We start from the raw sequence: 22,627 nt of genomic DNA, 5'->3' as shown, positions 1-22,627 counted from the left end.
TTGTTATAATATCACCTAACAAGAGGCCCAACTTCCCACCGTGCTGAATGTTCGCACTTCAGACGGGTGCTTCTTGCAGCATGCGCGCTAGAAAAATGTTGCGGAGCGATGCAAGCATGCGCCCGGACATAGCCAATAATACGAATAATCGACTGAGTTGTCCATGACAGAAATGTCAAAGCAACGGTATGACAAAGGCGTTCGCGTCTGACACAATTAAGGCGCGAGCCGAACACAGATGAAACACAGCTCAGACTTGTGTGCCTACCTGAATATGAATGAATGTTTGGGACCTTGATATTTCATGAGGAAGAGTTCAGCAAAGACGAGACATATACACGGTTATTATAAAACTCAGCGGTTAACCGGGCCAGAGTCGTTTATTGGCACTTCTTTCGGCGCGCACAATCTCAAAAACATGCCCGTGTGCCCGACAGGTTGCTTGAAGGGAGTGCCGCGGATGCGGCCGGACCAACGGAGAAACCTGTGCAGCCGTGCTTTCAGACACTGCGCGCCGCATTGGGCGCCGTTCGTGGGCGCGAGCACCGAGTGGTTTGCGTCACGAGTGGCGCTGCTTTTGCTTGGATTGTCCCATACGGGCTTCTTCCGAACCGGGTGCGTGCAAAGGCATAGCGAAAGGGCGAAGCAATAAAGCTTTGGGAGAATCACAGTTCCCTTGGTCCCAAAAAGAGCGCGCACCAAGCTGGGCACCGCTCGGTGACTGGCCGGCGGAAGACAAGTCCGAGAGCGTGCCCTCATCCCAGGTTCACGTCCCCCGTGGTGAACTTGCAGACTAGAGTCTTGATCTCGTCCCCTTCCAACTCCAGCGACGGGTGGAACCGGATCGTCAGGCTGTTGGTGAAGCTGCCCGCCGCCTCCTGTGAAGGAGAGAGGACGCGTCGGCTCTCGTGGTGACCCCCCCCCCCCCGTTAAGCCGTTCTGCAATGTCCCCAGTGGTGAGAACTGTCTTGCAGCGTGTTTTCTTTTTATGCGGCAAATGTACGTGCATTAAGCACAAGAATTAGTGCAAGCCCGGGAGTTTTCATTTTGATCATTCAACGACTCTCATTTTTCTCGTTAAAGGCTCGAAGAACATTTTATTGAAATACTGTGCAGTATCGCAAGAAGCAGCCTGTAGAGCCACGGGCAGCTTCTTGCGATTCTTTTTTATATTTTATACTACATAACGTCCAGCCTAGGCATAGTCCAATCCCGATCCATGAGGACGGTGCAGCGTGCCCAGCCATGATTGGGCCATTAACGAAGAAGGGTCACAATGCATCACCAAACGAAGACGCCACATCTCCACACAGAATTCAACAAACAGAAGGAGCGTATTCTGCGTTATCACCGGTATTTGCTCATCGGTTCACGTGACCGCCCTTTGCACAGCGTCTTTCTGGGTCACGAGAAGCTCGCGGTGAGCTTTAGGGAAAGGAGAATACCTACTTTTGCTTGCTAACCTCTCCCTCACTTTTAGCATTGGTCTCGACCCCTTTCGTCTCGGGTCACAGGGTGGAAGAGCCTGCTGCCACCCGCCAAATCGGAGAATGAATAGGGTCCCTAAATTTGCTTAGCTCCTGGCCACCTGTACTTGCCGCTAGAAACTTTTCGTTTTCTCAACCAGTGCTGATGCAAGCAGAACGTGCGGTCGCGCCATTTGGCGAATCTGAATGCCTACACACGTGGCTGCGCAAGATTCAGCTTCACCACCGTGCACGAGCCGTGGATATTATTGGCGATGTGCAACGCTTACCTTTAGCGTGCGCTCGTTTGCGTGACGAGCCCGAAACTGCTGTAGCGCAACGTAATGTGAGAGGTTCCACCGCAAAGCGTATAGTTCGGGTTGTCTCCCCCGAGTGTTCACTCGTTGAGACAACCTAACCTGCTTATGTAGTTTGCACACGAAAGTGGACTTTCAGGACAGCGGTAGAGGACGGAACTCTCTCTACAGCGACAACTGTTTATGGGACACATTCGGCAACTGAAGCGTAACCCCGCTGACGACACTCAACCCCGTTCCGCGCGGGTGAGCAAAGTACGATGTGGAAGCTGGGAGGGAAGGGCTGAAGTGGTGTTAGCCAATATAAAAAAGCGCAAATGTTGTCACATTCTTTTTTTGACTACGAGGTACGGGCGCAACACTTGCCGACGTATTAGCCGTAGTATTAATACGGCTTGCCTCTCGGCGCCATCACCATACGATTTACGAGTCCGTACACAGGGAGTGGAAGCGAGAGGTGCGTAAGGTGCCACTGACGTTGTGCGTCGTGCTGCAGTCGTTGAGCGGCACAGGCAGCGTGTAGCGGCGCGAGCCGTCTCCCCGGATGCGGCAGCTGTCTCGCTTGTCTCCCGCGTGCACCACGCCGCGGAAGGGCTGCGTGAAGTTGATGCGCACCAGGAACCGCTCCGGCTCACACGTCAGCACCACTGCGAGGGGGAGGGGGGAAACACCGGCGGCGGTGACATATTGTCGCCGTTCTTCTAAAGTGGGCAAGAGATGATTACACGGGGCGCGTGACTTTCTCTCAGCAGACGCTGGCCACATGTTTTATTTTTTAGTAGAAACTTTATTGGGTTAAAACAAGAAAAATGTACAGCACTGCTTAGACCATAAGCTTCCAAGGCTAGTGGCCGCTCCAACGCAAAAATTGCCAAGAGGCTGAGCCGCAGACGGTGGAGGGCTGAAGAAATAAATGACAGCGTACACGCAACAGTACTACATTAATAGTACACTTTTACAAAATACACAACAAAAATTAAAAAATACAGGAGACTCCAAAATAACAAACAATGTAAGCACATAGAATAACAGTGTCATAGGAAAATTGTACAGCAAAAGCATAAAACAAAAATAAAACACAAGGTATAAAAGCACAATTCACAAAGCGATAGTTTCAGGCGAAATTTGGTTAGACTTGTAATATAGTTTAGAGGTCAGTTTAAAGTTCCCGGCTACTTTTACGTCAATCGACAATTCGTTCCATATTTTGGCTCCACTGAACTCGATCAGGCGCTCACCATACACGCTGCTACATTTGGGAATATCAAAAATACAATTAGATGCTTGCCGTTTACTGCGAGAAGGTAGAACGAAAAGGCTTAATGGAAGGGAAAAAAATAATGTTTATCTCTTCATCAAAAGTGAAATTCTTTAGTTGCGGAACGATAGCAACGAAAGCGCATAACTAGCAAAAGAAATGTTGCTCCTAAAATCATCGACATCACCAGTTATTACAGTCGAGAAGGCGCTGCCATGTTTTGGGCCGCCGTGAATTCCCATCCATAAGTGCGACGAGCTCACCAGGCCTCAAAGTCGTGTTCACGATAGAAGAGGATCGACCAGAATACATCAGTGAGACGGAAGTTGACTCGAGCTCATTCTTAGCAGGGAAATGCAAACAAATTGAGGCAGACAGTATAGGACGAGCCTCATGTTTTCTTCCCAAAACCCACTCTTTCCCTCCAAAAATATACTCAAGTCGCAATTTGTTAAATTCGTGTATACGACGAAGTGGCTGATAGAGAACTCTGCAACGATAACTCAAGATGACGGGCACCTTGAGAGAATAAAAATAAACATTAAACCCGGCTATGAACTGGCCTGGGAGAGGGGTTATTGAATGGCACTGACATGGATAACAAATACACGAGCTTCACAGGAGTACTCCGACGCCGTTTAGCAACGTCCGAGGTGCTGCGTGATCTCATGCCATTCCTTAAAGGGATGAAACACCACATTTCAGCGTTGTACTCTTGGTTTTTAAATAGTGCGCAGTGATTCAGTATGCATGAAACACGCTGTTCTATGCTTACTCGCATTATTTAATATACTATCGCATTATTTGTACCCAGCAGTTTTGGTTTCGCTTCCTAGTTGCCAAGTTTTACATGACGTCAAAAACCAGAAGACATAACAATGCATTGTCACGTGGGGCCAAAAAATCGTGACGTTAACGAGCAGGTTCGACGCACGTGGTACGCATAAACAAGGACAGACGAACGTAAGACAAGCCGCACGTTGCAATGTCTACTAGCTCTGAGTCGGAAGTGGATGAAGGGATGAAATCTTATTTCGGCGAACACACTGAAGATGACGACACAGGTAATGACACGGACGACGAGCAAGAAGGCGCCGCACTTGCGAACCCCGACAACCACTGCATTTTAGAGCCGCTGGCCAGCGATTCCTAACAAAAAGTAGGCGCCAGGCCCGACGCAGTTTAGGTTGAGCCAGTGGCCGCTAAGCGTGGAGGCAACGTCAACTGGTAAACAGTGTGGTTGACGTGTTAATTGGCTGCTCGTATAAGAGATTGTTTGTCTGCATCCCAGCCAGTGTCCGATCACCGCGAAGGACAAAGCTAGGTGACCTCGCTCGCTCTGTGCTCTTTACGTAAACGATGCGTATATTTTGTCCCGAGCACACATCACGCGTTTGGAAGCCGTTCCTCCCTAAATCGTTTACACGTGTTCTCTCACATGCAGTGCCGGGGACTTCTCCAGCGCATGTAATTCGCCCACTTCTGTTCTTGTTTCTTCGAGCGTGCTCTTTCTCATTGAAACACACACGATCTCGTGCTTCTCACCGCGTGCTATATCCCACTAATTCTCGCCGAGCGTGCGCTATAGCGAGAACTTCCAAAAAACAAACCCAGTGCACGCCCCAAGTGGTGTTTCCGAAATTGCCTTTTGCTTCGCGCGCGACGGCGCAAAACGTCTAACAACTGCAGTTTTGCATGCTGCTACATTAAAAAGAACATCTATCGCAAGTGTCACTGTGGTCGCTGCCACGCCATGAAAACCGAGCTGGAGTCTGTGTGATGCCGAGGGATGCCCACTGCTCATATATCAGGCAGTGCAAAGTGCTTAACAAATAGTGCCATGTTTATGCAAGGATGTCTTAATATCTGCGCATTCTGACTTGCTTACTTCGGCCTTTTGCATGACAGACACGCCCTCGTCAACGCTCCAGAGATCCGAAGGTATACCTGTATTTTGCATGTTTGATCATTTGCTTCATAAGAGTTCTTTAGAAACTTACAACGTTGTCATACTCCACTCCTGGAATCAGTTTCGAGGGCGGCATTTTTTTCTCACGCATTAAGCTCCGCGTCTTGCTTTGATTTTCAAGCCTAGCTTAGCCTCTATTTCACTGGCACCTGTACTACAGTTTGAACGCAGCCTGCACCGTAGGAACCAAGTTTTAAAGTTTCAGCCAAGTTGTTGATATTTTGACACCGCTGACAGCTATGCTGAAAGCCGCGAAAGCATAGCTTCCAACAAAACTTCGCCGCATGTTCTCTTATTCTGCCTATGCACTTAGCCTGACGCCTTTGTAGCTTGCAGCATAGATACTGGGCAACTAATGGAAAGAGGTATTCAGGGTAGCGTGACTAACAGGGTTTAAGTTTTCCACTTTACCATTATAATGTAGGGACTATTTTTTGTAGTCATTACATATACAGTACGTATCGACAGTTTGTGCGATGGATTTTACATCGCCTGGGGAGAAAGAATGGCAGGGTCCTGCCAAGCTGTGTGGTGGCTGCGATAAGAAATGCTTTTCCACACAGCGATACTGTGGGTTTCTGTCTGCTTTGGTTTGATAGGGTTTAACGTCCGAAAGCCACTCACGCTTTGAGAGACGCCGTAGTGGATGACTCCTTATAATTTCGAACAACTGGAGTTCCTTAAAATGCACTGACATCACAAAATGCGCGGTTCTTTAGCACTTCGCTACCATCGCAATGCGGCTGCCGCGGCCGGGATCGAACCCGCGTTTTTCGGGTAAGCAACTGCGGGTTTCGTTACCATGAATCACCGTATCAGATGGGGCGAGACATGTTGAATTGGGCCTAGTTGCGGTAACAAGCTGTACAGTCATTTATTTCACATCAAAATGCAGTGCGGTATAGGTAAAAAGAGAAAAAAAGCACGTATTTGAATTATCACTGACATTTTGGACAAATGTGTACTTTGTATAGATGCATGTATACATTGGGCTGTCCTAGCTATACGTTTAACATATGCGTGAAATGCTACCTTCAACAGTACAACTCCCTGAAATTCATACCACGCAACAGGTTTTGTGCATGTGTTAAAATGAGTCGCTCTGTAATGATTATGAATTAAGACATGCATTAGCTTATGCGAAAGTGAAATGGCAGAATAGCTATACCTGCATTAGCTACCATGCACAAAGGCAGTGACCCGGGCCAATTGCCAGTTTGCACCAAGCATGTATTGGTACAATAACAGACATCACTACACAGTGGACTTCCTCAACTGGGAGCAATTTTTGCAATGACTCCTGGGAAGTGCTGCCCTAGCTAACCCCGTGTATGTGCAGCAAAGCTTCAGTTCTCCTAACTGCATGAAATAAAGTCCACAAACTGTGTCAGGGTGCATGCCTTTCTCAGCACAGATTGTTAGCCACGTCAGCATCTCCCCAATAGAAATGAAGTTAGCCAGGACAGCAGCCTGGGCATGTTGGCTACCCATTCCGTTACAAATATCCCCACTGCCGAATCTACCCAAATGAACCAGTTTTATTGAATCGAACGTACCCTCTTCTATTACCATTTTTTTCTCCCCTTTGCTCATCTTTGAGCCTGTTGAGCTTATCAGCAAAGCACAGAGAATTAGCGAATCACTTACTCTGTTTCTGCGACGCAGAGTTTATTGGGAGCATTCGCCACACATTTAAGTGGATTGTACTGCTATGTATGCACTGTATACTATGTATGCACTGCTGGTGGATTAGGGGAACAAACCCAGAGTGAGTCTGTACAATGGAGTGACCCCCAAAGCAAAATCTGCTCCATTTCGGAATTTTCTGTCCAACATTGGCTGGAGCGATTCCTGGTTCCATTTTTTCTCTGTTAGCGATTGAAGGCCAGGGCAAGGCGTCACTTACCCAATGACAAAAAGCCGAGGATTCAAAGGATATGTTTCCAAAATAATTTTTGTAATATACCGACACAGACGTGAAAAGGGGTCCCAAAAGAAAGTGCGATGCATTCAGCACTGACACAAAGGAACTGCTAGCTATATACTTGTGACACTTAACCTGCACTGCAATAATGAAATTGTCTTTCTGCTGCCTTCGGTCTTTAAATTGACAAGCACCCAAGAAAAGCGGGAAAAACTCGGGTAGCCTTCTGTTGCAGGTCCATTACACGACAAGGAATTGCGCAACATAAAGTGTTCTTACCCTAGTAGCAGAAAATGTCGCCTCAACGTTGTTACAATACTGCCAATGTTTTCTAATGTTGTGCAACATACTACAACGTTGTAGCAATGTGTCCATAAGTTGGTTAAAATAACACACTATCTGCCAATGTTGCAGTCACATTATCAGAAGTTGGTTAGCATAACATACCATCTGTCATCGTTCGAACAACATCGCAGAGCAACGTTGCGCCATTACACACGTAAACAACATTAGAATCCATGCCTGCACTCCGTGATTGTGCGTGTGTGTGTGTATATATATATAATGTGCCGTCAAGTTGCATGCACACTGCGAAAGACACTTTTCTTCACACCCTGCTTTCTTGCACTGAGAACGGAGGTTTGTTTGGTAAACTCGTCAAGAAATTCGCGGAAGCCATATCAATCACTCGAAACCGGAACCTGTTCTTTTTTTTTTCTAAAAGTTAATTGACTTAACAAAAAGATTTTGTTACTTCGATGCATTTCTAAGCACCTAGACTTAATTGTGTCATATTTTTTTAAGATATACTTTCTGCGTTTGCATAAAAAAACCACTGGAAAAAAGCACTGAGTGGAGATCAGTGAAAAAAACGACTAGCTAGTCAGTCTAATCACCAGCGACATCATCAATAGTGATTTCCCGCCATGTTTCCCGCCTAAATAGCTCTATGCCGCCAAACGACATCATGTCTGTCCGCGGTGGAAGTGTGCCGGCGAATAACTGTAACGGTGAGTGCCTTTGCTGATATTTATTCACCTTCATTGTACCAGTGGTGGGAACTTTCATTGCTTCAGTGTAGCAAAGCGGAGGCACATTTTTCTGTGTTAACGTGTTATGGTACGTCGGTGTTTTAGTGTCGCGAAATAGCGTGCACTCATTTTTCTGTACTAACGCGTTATGGTCAGGAATATTGTTCACTGTCAAAATGAAGAGAGTCAAGAACTCATTCAGCGATGTCAGCAACCGACAGAGGCGACGGAGAATAGCTAGTGCCATCGAGAAAGAGCTGGAAAATGCCGACGAGAGCGATCAGGGTGAAGTTACTGATAGCAGTGGGTCAGTTAGCGACATTACGGAAGGTTTTGTAGACTCTGAAGTACAGGTAAGACCTGGAGGTTCAAGTGGAAGTTCTCTGCAGAATTCAGCACCTTCAGCTGACCAATTCGCTGCATGCAGCGACTTTGGCGCGAGCACGGTCGGCGGCCGCTATGACTCCTCGGACATGAGCTTTGCTGAGCTCGACACATCTGAAGCGGAGAGTGTGTCATCTCACGTTGGCAGCAGTCAGGACACAAATGCGTCTAGCGTATTGCCTTCCGATACCTCACCGTCTCTCGAGCGCGATGTGCGAACATGGGCCCTCGAGAATAACGTACCTGCCTCGCACCTAAATTCACTGCTGAAAATTCTCAGTGCTTACCATCCTGAACTACCGCTGGATGCCAGAACACTCTTGAAGACGCAGAGGAAGACGGAGCTTGTGTCCATGTGTGGCGGCCAGTACCACTACTTTGGAGTGACGCCCAACCTGATTGACCATATTTCCAATCATGTTCCGGAAGGGTTGGACACACTGTCCTTAGTTGTAAATGTAGACGGCCTCCCTATTTCTCGCAGCTCTCGGCGACAGTTCTGGCCTATACTTGTACTGGTCAGAGAAAGTTCAAACCATTCTCCTTTCATTGCTGCACTCTTTGAGGGAGATGGCAAACCTGAGGACTTGAACTTATATTTGAAGGACTTCGTTAGTGAAATGATGGGGCTGCTAGAGAGTGGACTTGTGTACTGTGGCAGGTCATTTACAGTGAGGCTCCATGCTTTCATCTGTGATGCCCCTGCAAGAGCTTATATCAAATGCATAAAAGGGCATGCAGCATACTTTGGCTGTGAAACGTGTGTGCAAAAGGGCACATACTCCGAGTTGGACAGGAAGGTCATTTTCACTGAACATGACAGCCCTTTGCGCACAGACGAAAGCTTTAAGAACCAGGTGCACAGTGATCATCACCGGGGTCAGTCCCCTCTTCAGTGCCTGGGAATTGGCCTTGTTAGCCAATTTCCACTGGATTACATGCACATGGTATGTCTAGGCGTCATGAAAAGGCTGCTTGTGCAGCACTGGACATCTACGAGGCCTTGCTTTTCTAAGATGAACCATGCATCGAAGCTGAGTGTTTCTGGGAGGCTGGAAAATTTTGCTTCCTTTGCTCCTAGTGATATGAAAAGAAGACCACGAGGACTTCGCTTTTTAGAGCAGCGGAAAGCGGTAGAATTCAGGAATTTTCTGATATACTATGGTCCTGTTGCACTGAAAGGAAATTTGGAAGAAAAATACTTCAAGCACTTCATGAAACTCAGCATTGCCATTACCATTCTTGTCTGCCCAAAGCACAGCATGGTTCATGCAAATACTGCCGAACGTCTTCTTCATGAATTCGTTACTGAAGCTGGGTCATTGTATGGCAAAGGCATTTATGTCTACAATCTTCACTCTCTTTTGCATATCACTGATGATGTTCGAAGGTTTGGCCCTCTGGATGAGTTTTCAGCCTTTCCTTTTGAGAACTTCCTCTATCAAGTCAAACTGCTGCTGAAATCACATGCGCGTGCTCTTCAGCAAGTTATTCGACGCCTCAGTGAGAGGAGGAGTGTGAGCCAAGCAAGCTCATGTTCACTGGATGTGCCAGTTAAACTGTCTGGACAGCACTGTGATGGATCAACTGTGCCTCCAGGATTTGAAGGCATACAGTACTCCATGCTGGAAACGAAGGACACAGTGTTGAAACTCGGCAAACGTGACAACTGCGTTCGCTTGAAAAATGGTCACATTGTTTTAATAACTAACTTTTTGTGCTCGTCAGGAAGTATTTACATCTGTGGACATTTTTTCACAACTTTAGGCAACCTTTTTCTGAACCCTCTTCCATCATCAGAATTGATGATTGTCTCTGCAAAAGGACTTTCGCGGAATATTTCAGTTTGGAATGTGGATGACATTCAGCATAAGTGTGTGTGCCTCCCAAATGGACCAAATTCATATGCAGTTTTCCCTCTTCTGCACGCATGCAAAAGTGCCTAAATCTGAAGAGGATATCAGGAAGGGGTAGACACTTATTACAAATGTATTTTAAAGCTCTATCAGCGTGCAAGAATTGCAGCTTTCTTGATAACATTTGGTGTTTTAGCATGTTATTTGTACTTTTGGTTTGGGGGTTTCAAGATTTGTGTTTTTTAATGTGTGCTTTCAGGTTCTAAATTGTTCAGCGTTGTACATTTCCAAGATCAGGAGGAAGTTTCTGTCGTTCCATCTTCATGGATAATTGCCGAAAATACTGTTGCGTGGCCGCCTCACAAAAATTCGCGCAGAATAAATGAGGCAGTACAGAGCAATGAAAAGCCATCTGACCATTGGAAGAAGTACAGATGTAGAGTGTTGTGGACTTGTGGTAAGCACTATTTGAAATACTTGTAAGCATCATACGTATGTTAGTTACACACTCAAAATGGGATTATTTTTATGCCTGTAGCCTAGCCTGAAATATTCTCAGGTAGGCTTCACAGAAATATACAATTTTAGTAATTCTGTGTGTACAGCTGCTGATCAGTGCAAATCTGGGTAGCATAGGCTGTAGTGTCACAATTCTGTAGCTTGTACATAGCTATGTGTGTCAACGTGTGTAGAATGAAAGAACCCCGCAGTTGGTGAGGCCAAGGAAAGCGCAGGTTTTTTTTAAATTTTGGTTCTTGCTATAGACCAGAATTAGTGCTTTAATCATTTTGGAAAGAAAGGTGATTAACTACAAAGTACAAAGAAAAACAACACGCCTATAGTGGGAACCGAACGCACAACCTGTGAATATCGTGTCCGTTGCTTTTCCGAGAGCTACATCAACGACTGTCCAACCTGCTACTTGTTTGGGTATTAATGCTGCCTGTAAACAAACCTTGAGAGTGTTAGCAGTGCCACCCTTCTCCTTAGCAGTGGACATGGAACGTCTTGTGTTACTGCCAGCTTCATGTAGAGCGTGATCGACAGAGAGGGCGGAAACTGTGCGAGAACCTTCTTATGCTGCCTATGGCTTCAAGACTGCCAGAATCGAGACCCTCGTTAGCTATTAGCAGGGAACTGAAAGAAGGGTGGTGCTGGTGAACACTCTCGAGGTTTGTTTACAGGCAACATTAATACCCTAAAGAGTAGCAAGAGCCGTTGATGTGGCTCAGTTGGAAGAGCACTCAACGTGATATTCGGAGGTCGTGGGTTTGGTTCCCACCACTGGCGTGTTGTTTTTCCTTCTACTTTGTGGTTAATTACCTTTGTTTCCAAAATGATTACAGCACTAATTCTGGTCTATAGCAAAAACCAAAATTTAAAAAGAAATCCCCTACGCTTTCCTTGGCCTTGCCAACTGTTGGTTTGTTTCATTCATGTTTCATAACGAGCCCCTCATTTCCCTTCCACTTCCCCGCTAAAAGCGTGTGTAGAACTGATTATAGGTTACCTGCTTTTTTTTCTATATTATGAGTTTTGGTATTTAGTCATTTAGCTTTCAGTTTATATTACTCTGAAAGTTGACAAGTAAAGGCTACTTACTGTACTGTCATTTAAGCCAGTATTTTTTAGTATCTAGGTTTTTTTGTATTCTTTGCAAGATGACAAAGCATTTGGTGATATTTTGATTTTGCACTGTTTAATGTTTACTAGATAACTACGATCTGGCAAGAAAGAAGGAATTACAAGCTACGCTGACATCTGACCTGGGTTCTGAACCTGAAAATGTGTGGCAGAAAAGGAAGAGGAGGCCAGTGCAACGCCTGATTTCTTCGGATGAAAGTGACAGTGAAGGAAATACTTATGATGTGCCTTTTGCAGACTTGCCACATCCAAGCCCTATTTTTGTTCCGCAGCCACCGCCGCCGAAAATAGCTAAATCAAGGAGCATGCCTTATCTCCACTAGCGACTACAGCTTCTTCAATCAGACGGTCTCCTGCGACCATCTTGCAGCAACCTACCGAAGACAGTCAAGCACCCCAGCAAGGCAAATCACATAGAAACTGTGAGTGCTGCAGTCATTATTCATAAATTATGTGATAATGTGCACATCATATGATCATAATACCATTGCAAATCTGATAACTTGCTTGCCTTAGCAGCAGGAGTGTTTATCACAATTGCATATATGCAGAATGATAGCATCATGGAGGTTCATTTCAAGGCAGTCTTGAGAGCACATTAGATAAACAGATGTAACTTAATACATAATAAACTTACATCTGCAGTGGCATATTTTTGACGTAGTATGTGTCAGGGCATTGCTTTAAAGTTACAATGTGCTTGTCAACAAAGAATGTTTGCTTAATGATAATGATCAGGCAGCCCCTAATTTTCATGATTTGTCACTGCAGTGTCTGTGTTCCTTAACTCTTTACAGGCATTCTGAGCACTTTAGAAATTCGCTTAGCAAATATTAATGAGCTTCCAGTGATGATAATGTTCTGTTTTTCTAATGGAGATTTGTTGTTCACATCTTTTAGCATTGCAGCTGAAGACCATCAGAATGCTGAAGGAAATGAAAGTCTTGATGAATGAGCAGCTGAAAATACTTAAGAACCTACAGAACACCATCGTGCTGCATTTGCAGCCATCGACAGCAGCAGCAGAACCCGTGGATAGCACTGTTCTCGACTTGCTTCCTCTTTCAACGCACTCAAGCCTTGAACAACTTGAGCAGCACCTCTGTGTTGCAAAAAAGAGATCTGACCTAGTGAGTGCAGCATTGAAATCACTTGTAAATGATGTTCCTAACCATTTATAACTCATATGAACAACTGTTAAGTATTGCAAAGTCACAGTGGCATTTGAACTTGAATGTGTAGTCAGTAGTTCTATACTGCAATAGTTTATTACAAGCTTCCTTGGTTTTAGAAGCATGGTCCATGATGAAAAAGGGGGGGGGGGGCCGCAAACAAAACGGAGACAAGGAAAGGAGACAACAGGGCGCTCGTCCTGTTGTCTTCTTTCCTTGTCTCCGTTTTGTTTGCGGCCCCCCCCCTTTTTCATCATGAGCAGCTTCCAACTCATCCAACCTTCCATTCCGTAGAAGCATAGTGCTAGAGTCATTAGCCTTTAGGTTTTTTCGCAATTCTTAAGTACCCTTTCTTTTTGTTGTCACTATTTCACCATTGTGCACGTTTCTATTTTAAGGTGGCACACCTCTCACTCATAGGGGGATCATCACTTAAAGATGGCTTACGTCAGGTTATGAAAAAGTGCATTTGTGACAGCTTGGCACGAGACTTCTCGCTGACCGGAAGAAAAGGGAAGCGGTCATTTATTGGCCTTCAGCTGCTTCTTGTCGTAACAGGTACTCTTTGCTCTACTTTTATTTATGTGCTCTGGGCAAATGTTTAATATTTCCCAGTCTGTCGGCTCAGAATTTTAACAACCACAGTCTACTCATGCATCTGTACACAAAACTATTTGGCATGTCAGTTATTACTGGCACAAAACCTTGTGAGTTGTTTACATAGCTCTGTTATCTAATCTGTGGCATCTTGTTGTGAAGAATGAGTCTGTACATTGCAGCTTGCTAGTATAAAAAGAGCAAACAAATGAAGTTAGAATGTGTTCTCATAGGGCTTACCTGCATTTAATGATAGCAGCCTTGGGGTCTAGGTCGTCTGGTCTTTCATGTATCCAAAAAAAATATAAGGAATCTTTTTTCGTGTGAAACAAACGTGCCTAGAGCATGTCTACATGCTGTTTATGTTGCTTTATTGCATCTGCCAAAAATCATGCTAGAAATGTGCAGGGCACTTCACATGAGGCATGCAAATTAGTTCTGTATGTAGGGATGTCACACTGCACACTGTCTTCCTTTTAGAAAATGCACTCGCCTCATGTTGGCTGCCACTGCTTTACCAGAATGATCACAAACTTTCTACCTAAGTGCATGTACAGTTGCTGTTATATTTGCTACAAGCATGCAAAACCAGGTTCACCTTATAGTGTTCCAAAATAGGCGTGTTATTGATGAAAAATTTTCATGAAAAAAAATTGCACACAGTATGTTTTGCTGCCATTGAGCAGTATAGGCATATTGTGGACAGAAAACACCATTCTGAGCACTCAGTAAGTAGCTTTGATATTAGAGTAAAATAAATTGTTTGTTTCTGACTGTTTCTTAACGCTTTACATTTCTGAATAGTATGTTTTCTTTTGAAAGTGGCCAAAATTGGACCATTGTAATACTCAACTGTGCAAGTATTTGTAATGGAGTGCAAGTACTCCAGAGGTCTCTGGAAGCAATTAAATTGTGCTATTTCTTGCAGAGACACTTCGAAGCTCATTTCCGAAAGCAACGGACTGCCAGATTCAGATGTGCGTAGCAGAATGGCTGCGGTATGCTCCTTCTAGATGCAAAAAGCGGTATGAAATTTTTTTCAGTTTTTTTCTTTTTCATAGCTCCTTACAGCAAATTAAGATAAATGCTGGCGTTTGCACATTTCTTTAGTGTTCTACCACACTGTATGGTTTCACAAATTCTGCCTCTCTGTCGTTGCTTTTTCTTAAGAATAGTTCTAGGGCTTATTGCCTTCACCTTATAATCATGTGTATGCAGTAAGGTTTAATAATTTAAACTTCAGAGGCTGGAAAAAAATATCTGACTTATTAGAAGTTTGAATTATCCAATAAGCTAAAAAAATTTACGAGAACTGCTTGCATCAAAATATATTTATTTGGTAAAAGACTTGGAAATGGTCACCTGCTGGAGAACAGCATGACAATAGCAATTTTTTGCATTTGCATTTATGCTGTGTCGTGCGCACACTATGGAGAGCATGAGTGCAAAACTGCTCTAAAATGGTGCAAGTCTCAAAGGAGCTTCACCTAGTTTGAGGAGGCTTGACTGCACAGCATCTGGCTGGCACTTAAACACACAGTGTCGGTGTAATGAAAGAACCATGCGGGTGGAAGCAAGGGAAATAATCAATGCCACCAACATGGCTGTCGGTGAGCATCCAAAATGGCATGCAGCTAGGCTTGGTTGGCTTGCTGATGCGCAGCCAGCAGCCGAAGCTCTTAAAAGTGAAGCCGAAATTAAGTGTTTGGCATACTTTGGGTCATAATTAAGGCCATCCATTTGTCACTCTTGCTGTTGTGCATATCTCAGAGATGCATAGTCATCTCTGCAGAATGCAGTTCATGATTGAAAAAAGCCATTTTCACAATCAGTTCTGTGTGAATAATACCTAAATGTGACCTGCTTTTGGGATCCCATTGGGATTAATCATTGCGAGACCTGTAATGCCTGAATTGGCAAGCATTCGAGGCATAGTAGATGGGTGTTGGCTGTGGGGCAGTGCTGACAATTTGAATTACTCAGATATTTGAATTAATGGGGGTTGAAATAATGAGCTTTTACTGTAGTTGCATGTCTTGAAGGTCATGCGGAGCAGAGAGGAGGCAGCCGCCGCATTGCTTGTCATGGCACTGGCTAATTAATGAGCTTCCACTATATGCTGCTTACCCACTTGCCACACAGCATGAAGAAGTAATTGCTTGTGAATGGTCTGCATAAGTAATAGAGAAGTCGAGAAGTCATGCTGTTTTATATTAAGACAAACTTTTCGCGAAGCAGACGTTTCATGACAGGCTGTTTAAAAGAATGACAGAGTGTATGTTGTTCTCGTTCAAACAACAAATAGAGGCTATTCGTGTTTTCTTTTCTCTTGCTGTCACCTCTTTGCGGCATTCATGTTGGACCAAAAGAACCCAAGCTGCAAGCTCATTTAAGCCATGCACCAGACTGAAGGGTGTGTGCATACTTCCTAAAGGCCGCAAATACACTGAGCATTTCTTGTATTTCTTTCTGTGGCATTACCAACAGTACATTCTGTCAATGGTATTTAACAGGGCATATTTAGTTGTAAAGAAAATGTAAACATGCTCTTGCTGTTTACATTTGAATCCACGTTTTGCAGCATGGTCAGAAAAGTAAATTTATGGTGACTTTCAAAGGCTACTATATATATTGTGGTATATGTTGCACCTCAAGTGCTTAATGATAAAGCTAGTTTTCTCTGGTTACCTTTCAGAGCTTAAAATGAGGTATACGTGTTAATTCTTGGTGTCACAGAAAGCATCATTTCTTTCAAGAAGCAGCTTGTTTCCTTTATGTTTCAGGGAGATCGCCAGATTGGTAAGGGCTGAAGCTGACATGGAACCAGTGGAATGAAGAGCAGTACATCAATGTTAAGGTTTATGCAGGCAATGTTGCTACCTCTATTCCTTAGCAGCACTATATAACTGGTGTGATGAAACTGTTATTGCCGATAAGATTTGTTATTACTGTTCATGTACTGTTTATTGTTTCTGCTTCACTGTGCTTTCTGGAAGCAGGCTTGCATCTTTTTATTCATGAAACATTGATCACAAGTTTTCTAAGTGTGCTCACTGCCTCGAGTCCCTGGCAGCAATATTTACCTGGTGTGGTCAACTGGTATCATTACAGCATTTATTTGTTATTACCACTTCATGCTGTGCTGTCTGTATGCTGTTCATTGTTTAAGCCAGCTTTGTTTAGATTTTTTATCAATGTGCCTACTTGCTATCACTACCTTTAGTTCCTGCCAGCAATATTTCATTGTTGTGGTGAATCAGTGTTGTTGCAGTTAATGTTTACTGTTTTTATTTCACGCTGCACTATTCGCATACTAATCCGTTGTTTCTGTCTGCTCTGCCACGTGCAGGCAAGCTTGTATTCTTTTCATAAAAGAAGAATCTTAATTGTTCTCTTTGTATGTGCTGCTAGTCGCTGTTTCTAGTCTTTAGAAGCAATATTTAACCGGTGTAGTGAACTGGTATCATTGCAATATTTATTTATTATTACCCCTTTATACTATGCTGTTTGTGTGCTTTTTATTGCTTTTCTTTTAAACCAAGCTTGTATCTTTCTTTTTTTTTCACTTTTTTAGGAACCTGGGCAGTTAAAACAGTAATATTTTGTCTGATGACTTTGCACATTGAACATTTTAACATACTGTCAAGAACAAAAGTGGTGTATGCCACTCAGTGGCCGATAGAGCCTTGCAAAGCTGCATTGCCAAGCTATCTGCCAGTAGCGTCTGGAATGAGATAACTGTTGGGGAGCTCTTTGTGTAGGATAGTGACATGCTGGCTGGCAGGTAAAAAAAGGGTCCTCATCATTTTTATTGGTCCGAAACACCGCCCGAGGACGGTGCAGTGATGTAGTTGTCTGGCTCTACTGGCCCCGTCCCCTGCACTCGTGCTTCCTACACTACATCACCATCAAACTCACTGTAGTAAAGCAGTCAGAATTTCATGCTTCAGCAATTTCATTGCTTTCTGTTTGAATTGATCATTGCTTATACTGTTCTTGTTATCAGTATTTTGAAATGCCAGTAGCTTCTCGGACTCAAACTTGGTGTTGAGAAATTTTGCCATGCTTTGTTTCCTAGTGAATGTAGCATTGTGATTGGAGCTGTATTAGGCATATGTCTACAACATGGCAAATTGCTACCAAGCTACATTTTGCCAGCTTCAATGCATGGTTTGTTTACCGTAACCTGTATTTGTAATGGTTCTGTCAGCCAGTGTCACCTTGAATTTTGCATTTCATTACTTGGTGTATGCATTGTTTTACCAGCACTTCTCATGCAACTAAATGAGAGCTTTAGTTTTACTGTGACGTCATCTTTTTCCTTGTGTTCTTCACCAGCTTTTAACTTTCAATGACACAGTTTGTTGGTATTGTTCTGATCTTTGTATTTGTTAAGTGCCAAACATTTTTTTTTAGTAATAAATATTTTTGTTTGTATGTCAGTCTTTCTCTGCTACAGCCCCGCCGGGGTGGTGCAGTGGTTAGGCGCTCGACTACTGTGCCCAAGGATGCGGGATCGAATCCTGGCTGCGGCGGCCGCTTTTCGATGGAGGCGAAATTCCAGAGGCCTGTGTGCTGTGCGGTGTCAGTGCGCGTTAAAGAACCCCAGGTGGTTGAAATTTCTGAAGCCCTTCATGCGGCCTCTCTCATAGCTCGAGATGCTTTGGGATGTTAAACCCCCACAAACCAAACCTTTCTCTGCTACAATTACACCTTGCTTGTCCCACTTTGTATGAAAGTGTGGTTGAGATCAGAAAAGCATTATTCATGCGTTTTATATTTCATAACTGACAGGAAAAACTTGTTCATGATAAATATATTTTTTTCCAGCAAAGTGTACTTCACATACCACCCTGCAGCTGTGGTTAGGGCACTTGGATGCTGATCCCGAAGATGTGGGCTCAATCCGAACTACAAGAGCCACATTCCGATGGAGGCAAAATGCAATGTCCTATGTACTGCGCAATGTCAGTGCACATTAAAGAACTTCAGGTGGTTGAAATTATGCAGGGAACTCAACTATGGCGTCTCTTATAGCCCAAGCACCTTTTTAAACTAGCTATCATTTTACTGCTTCCTGCCATTTTACTGAGAACACTGCATTATGTAAAAAGAACTGCCCTAAAAAAGAATACTAAACTGCAGCTACAATGTTTCTACATGCCCTCCTTTAGTCTTGTCTTTTAGTGCAGCATATTTTATGGAACTTCGTCTAGTATGAACTGCATGTGTGCTGCACAAGCATGTCCCCTGAATGTTGTGGCGACGTGACTAATGTTTGATTTTAATGTTTTGTGAATGTGGATGAAACTTTGCTGCAATGTTGTTGTACATATGCTAAATATGGATGCAATGTTGTAGACAACGTCGCAGCAATGTTTCTGTATGTATGTTGTCTTGACATGGCCAAAGGAGGACGCTAGCCACGTTGGTGCAACCTAAAAAGGTAATATTGGTACAATGTTTCAGCAACAATTTGTGCTACTAGGGTAAGTGTGCTGCAGTGCAGGTGCTGGAAGCTGTATCACCAGATAAAGTTTTAATCAGATAGTAATCACTCCTTGACACACACCTGACTGCAGCCATACAGCTACAAACGGGATAGAATTAATAACATTGCCACTTGGAGTTGACCCATTCACCCCACCATCTGCTGGTTGGAAGGGGAAGGAGAGGCAGGGAGGTTAAAAGGGTTTGCTATCCTACACATGGGGATGAAGGGAGAGAAAGAAGGACAGAAGGAAGGGTAGAACAGATCAGACCACCGAGTGGAACCCTGTGCCCGTGCAGCCATCAGTTAGGCGACAGAGCACAGATCATTCATCTAGTCTTTTGCTCTAGCCTGTGTCCTTTGAGTATCGCAAGATGGCTTTTTTCTTCTAAAGATGGACAGGACCAAGGACAGCTGAAGCTCTCCGACGAAGACCCATCCATGCGCGAAGGGTATGCTAGCGATGAACATTTGCACAAAGTTTAAAATAGGATTAAAATATATTCTAGACCTCATTTGAGTAAACTTAGAATTAGTATCTCTACCTCTTTAAAGGGCAACTTCGGCAATTTTTTACCCAACTCAATTGATGTGTAATATCTCTAATGATGAGGGGTTCTTCTTCAGAGTACGCGACTTTACTTTTTAAAATACTCAAATCATGCTTTTAAGTAAACTGCAAAACTTCGAATCTAAACTCCCGCGTTGGACCTGGAGGACGGCGCTGCGTGACGTCAGAGATGACACCAATCTTCGTAAGCGAACTGCGCCGAAAGCGTATACAGCACGTATACAGAGACCGAACTATGATATGACATGCGTGCTCCTCTGCTATCCAGGTGCGCTCCCACTGAAGCCCACAGCTCTAGACGCGGAAGGGCCTGATTAACGACGTTCGCGGCGTTCCTAAAGGTGTACCTGTGCATCACAGGTGGCAGACTGACCCTTGCGCAGGTGCACCTGAGTGAACCGGGGGATAGAAACGAGCAGACACGGGAGTCCTGACGTGGGACAGACACAATGTAACCGTATAACGAATTTCATTGTACAGTTACTCTTTGTTTCGCATCATACGGTTTGTGGTTTATGAGGGTTCAACATCCCAAAGCGAGTCAGGCTATGAGTGGCGCCGAAGTGAAGGGCTTCGGAGAATTGTGACCACCTATAGGGTTCTTTATAGTGCCATGACATCGCACAGTACACGGGCCTCTAGCATTTCGCTTCCATCGAAATGCGACCGTTGAGGCCCGGATGCATCATATGGTTTAAATTTTATCATTATAGTCACATTTCCTGCTTCCAGTGTGGCGCCTCACTCGAAATAGTTGGTGCACGGTACAAGGAAAAGAATGAGAAACACGGGACGCGTGGACAGCACCGTGCACTGTCCTGGCGCTTTTGTCAGTTTGTCAAAAAAAAGCTCGGTTGGCATTCAGCCTGCATGAGTACCTCACAGTGACGCCGTTTGTGAAATGAAAAACCCACAAGCATCGGCTGGAACTGGCCAGAAGACAATATTTCTATTGAACCCGCGAGCAGCATTTCATTGATTCTCTTCCGTTTCTTTACAGCCTGTGTCACACAGTAGTAATCCGGTCTTCATAGCATTAACCGTTGTTGCGTGCTTTTCTCAAAATCACCGAAGTCTATAAGCTTTGAAACCCGGATGGATTGCTCCACCTCAAGTTCCATTTTTTTTTTCGTGGAGCTGTAGGATATTCACGCCAACTTAAAAGACTTATTTCCATGGGCTCTGTCTCGAACGCACGTGCATTAAAAAACGCAGCCGCAAAACCAAGGCAAACAAAACCAGAGGGATGAGCACGGTGATAGCTCTGCCCTGTAGCGATATGGAAGCACGTGGGAGTGGGAAGGTCATTCGGGGCGACGTTATCGGTAGAGAAGAGCCTGGCACCGACAACGCGGAGTGGTGGCTGAAATATGAGCGCGACTGGCACTGGACGACGTGGGCGACGGAGCTACACGCGGTAGATTGCTGGGGGGGGGGGGGGGGGGGGGAGCCGCTGAAACCCGACGTGGCTGACTGCGCCGCCGTATACGTGACACCATGCCATCTCGCATATCTGCGCCCTGCTAGCAACAGGGGAATGGTGCATCAAGTGCGTCACCGTGTCCACCAAGCTCATAGGGCCGCATTTTGTAAGGTTTCATTTAGGTCTTCCGCCATTCTTCGCCGTTGCTGTGAACGTAGGCCGTGGGAGATTCTTTTTTATAAGTGTAAACTGGCGGCGCTACACTTCATCCATCGAGGGCATGTCGGGAAGATGAGGTTTCACAGTGTTAGGCCGATAGCTTGGATTCAGTCGTAACAATGCAACTTTTCCCGAGGCAAATCTCTTAGATTTACTCATGCTAAGTATATGAAGTAAAAAAAAAATGAGAGGAGACACATATGCTCCCCCTTAAGGGTATGCCTCAATAGCTAATGCTTTAATTCGCATATATGTACAATTGGCTGTTCTCTATGTTCATAGATCCCAGGGACTCGTCATACTATTCCTGGTGTAGTCGGTTAAGGGATGCGCCATTGCCCTGTGATAGGTAGTGCCACCGGTGAGCCTTGTGCGGCCAAGGTTGCTTTTCCTGAGCGACCAATCATTGATTCAACGGCCACGGGCCACGCTGGGCATGTTCCGATGACGCTTCAAGGTAACGTGACCTTGGTGGCCCACCTGCCTCCTAGTTTGTTTCTATGTGGATTTTTCGCTGTCAACGACGTCGTCAACGCGGCCGGATTTTCTGTGACACGAGCTCCTTAACGCTATCGCATTAAAGCGCTGTACTAAAACAATTAAATCTGCACAGGGCTGAGAGCATCGCAGCTACGGTGGTTAAATCCCGCCACCGTATCGCGGCGTAGCCACGACGAAGAATCCACGTTTTCAGCCCAACGCTAGCCAAAGGCAAATACGAAACGTCATCTTCCCGACATTCCCGCGGTGGATATAGCGCTCTTTAACAAACTCGCAGAGACGGTGGCGCCAATTCGTCCGCTGAACGATACTGTGGAACTCTGTGTATCCTGGCAGAAACACGCCCGTGATGCTACTTATTTGCCTGAACGCATCACACTCCATGGATGCATGCCGCGCTGTCGGGCGTCGAAGCCCGACGAATGCAAGAGCACGATGACGCGGTTGACACGGCTGACGAGCTTCTTCCAGACCCTTTTACATCTCGGGAAACTGTGCGGTTGTTGTGCGACGAATCAGCGGTGCACGGCCGGACTGGATGTGGCTAGCGGTGGCTCCCTGTCCAGACCGACCGGGCCTGTGACTGGTCGTTTGGTTCTCCATCTACTGTCGTCACAATAGACGTCATAATAAAAAAAACGGAAACGAAATGCGGCCCGTGGTCTTAGTGGTAATTTTGTTGAGGATACTAAAGCGAGGTCACCATGGAAATGCGGCGTCAGAGCTAGCGGCAACGACCACAACGGCGCGAAGAAGGATCTGGTTCCAGATGGGTCTCCCAGCTACATCTATATATTCAAATTT

General features: G+C 44.9%; 2 protein-coding genes across 4 annotated transcripts in view; one reads left to right on the top strand and one right to left on the bottom strand.

Moving 5' to 3' along the window:
* Nucleotides 1-361: 361 nt before the first annotated feature.
* The window catches only part of LOC144115945 (uncharacterized), a 43,433-nt gene continuing 21,167 nt past the window's right edge, over nt 362-22,627 (bottom strand). For both annotated transcript variants that reach the window (XM_077650579.1, XM_077650580.1), the window contains exons 3-4: nt 2,261-2,430; nt 362-878 (exon numbers count right to left, since the gene is read on the bottom strand). In XM_077650579.1, the coding sequence (XP_077506705.1) occupies nt 756-878; nt 2,261-2,430 (293 nt within the window). In that variant the 3' untranslated portion in view covers nt 362-755. The remainder of the gene's footprint in view (nt 879-2,260; nt 2,431-22,627) is intronic.
* On the top strand, nt 7,829-16,613 carry LOC144115944 (uncharacterized). Of its 2 annotated transcripts, XM_077650577.1 has the most exons (8): nt 7,829-7,944; nt 10,465-10,662; nt 11,919-12,271; nt 12,750-12,979; nt 13,420-13,579; nt 14,547-14,643; nt 15,988-16,031; nt 16,402-16,613. In XM_077650577.1, exons 4-8 carry the CDS (start codon nt 12,773-12,775, stop codon nt 16,419-16,421), a joined length of 528 nt encoding a protein of 175 aa, XP_077506703.1. In that variant the 5' UTR covers nt 7,829-7,944; nt 10,465-10,662; nt 11,919-12,271; nt 12,750-12,772; the 3' UTR covers nt 16,422-16,613. The 2 variants fall into 2 exon arrangements, with proteins under 2 accessions (XP_077506703.1, XP_077506704.1); XM_077650578.1 differs by lacking the exon at nt 15,988-16,031 and having other exon boundaries at nt 7,836-7,944.

The sequence above is a fragment of the Amblyomma americanum genome, chromosome 1 (assembly GCF_052857255.1).
Source record: "Amblyomma americanum isolate KBUSLIRL-KWMA chromosome 1, ASM5285725v1, whole genome shotgun sequence".
In the NCBI taxonomy this organism is placed as follows: Eukaryota; Metazoa; Arthropoda; class Arachnida; order Ixodida; family Ixodidae; genus Amblyomma; species Amblyomma americanum.
The sequence above is the reverse complement of the archived record's forward strand: the minus strand, read 5'-3'. Positions and strand labels throughout refer to the sequence as shown.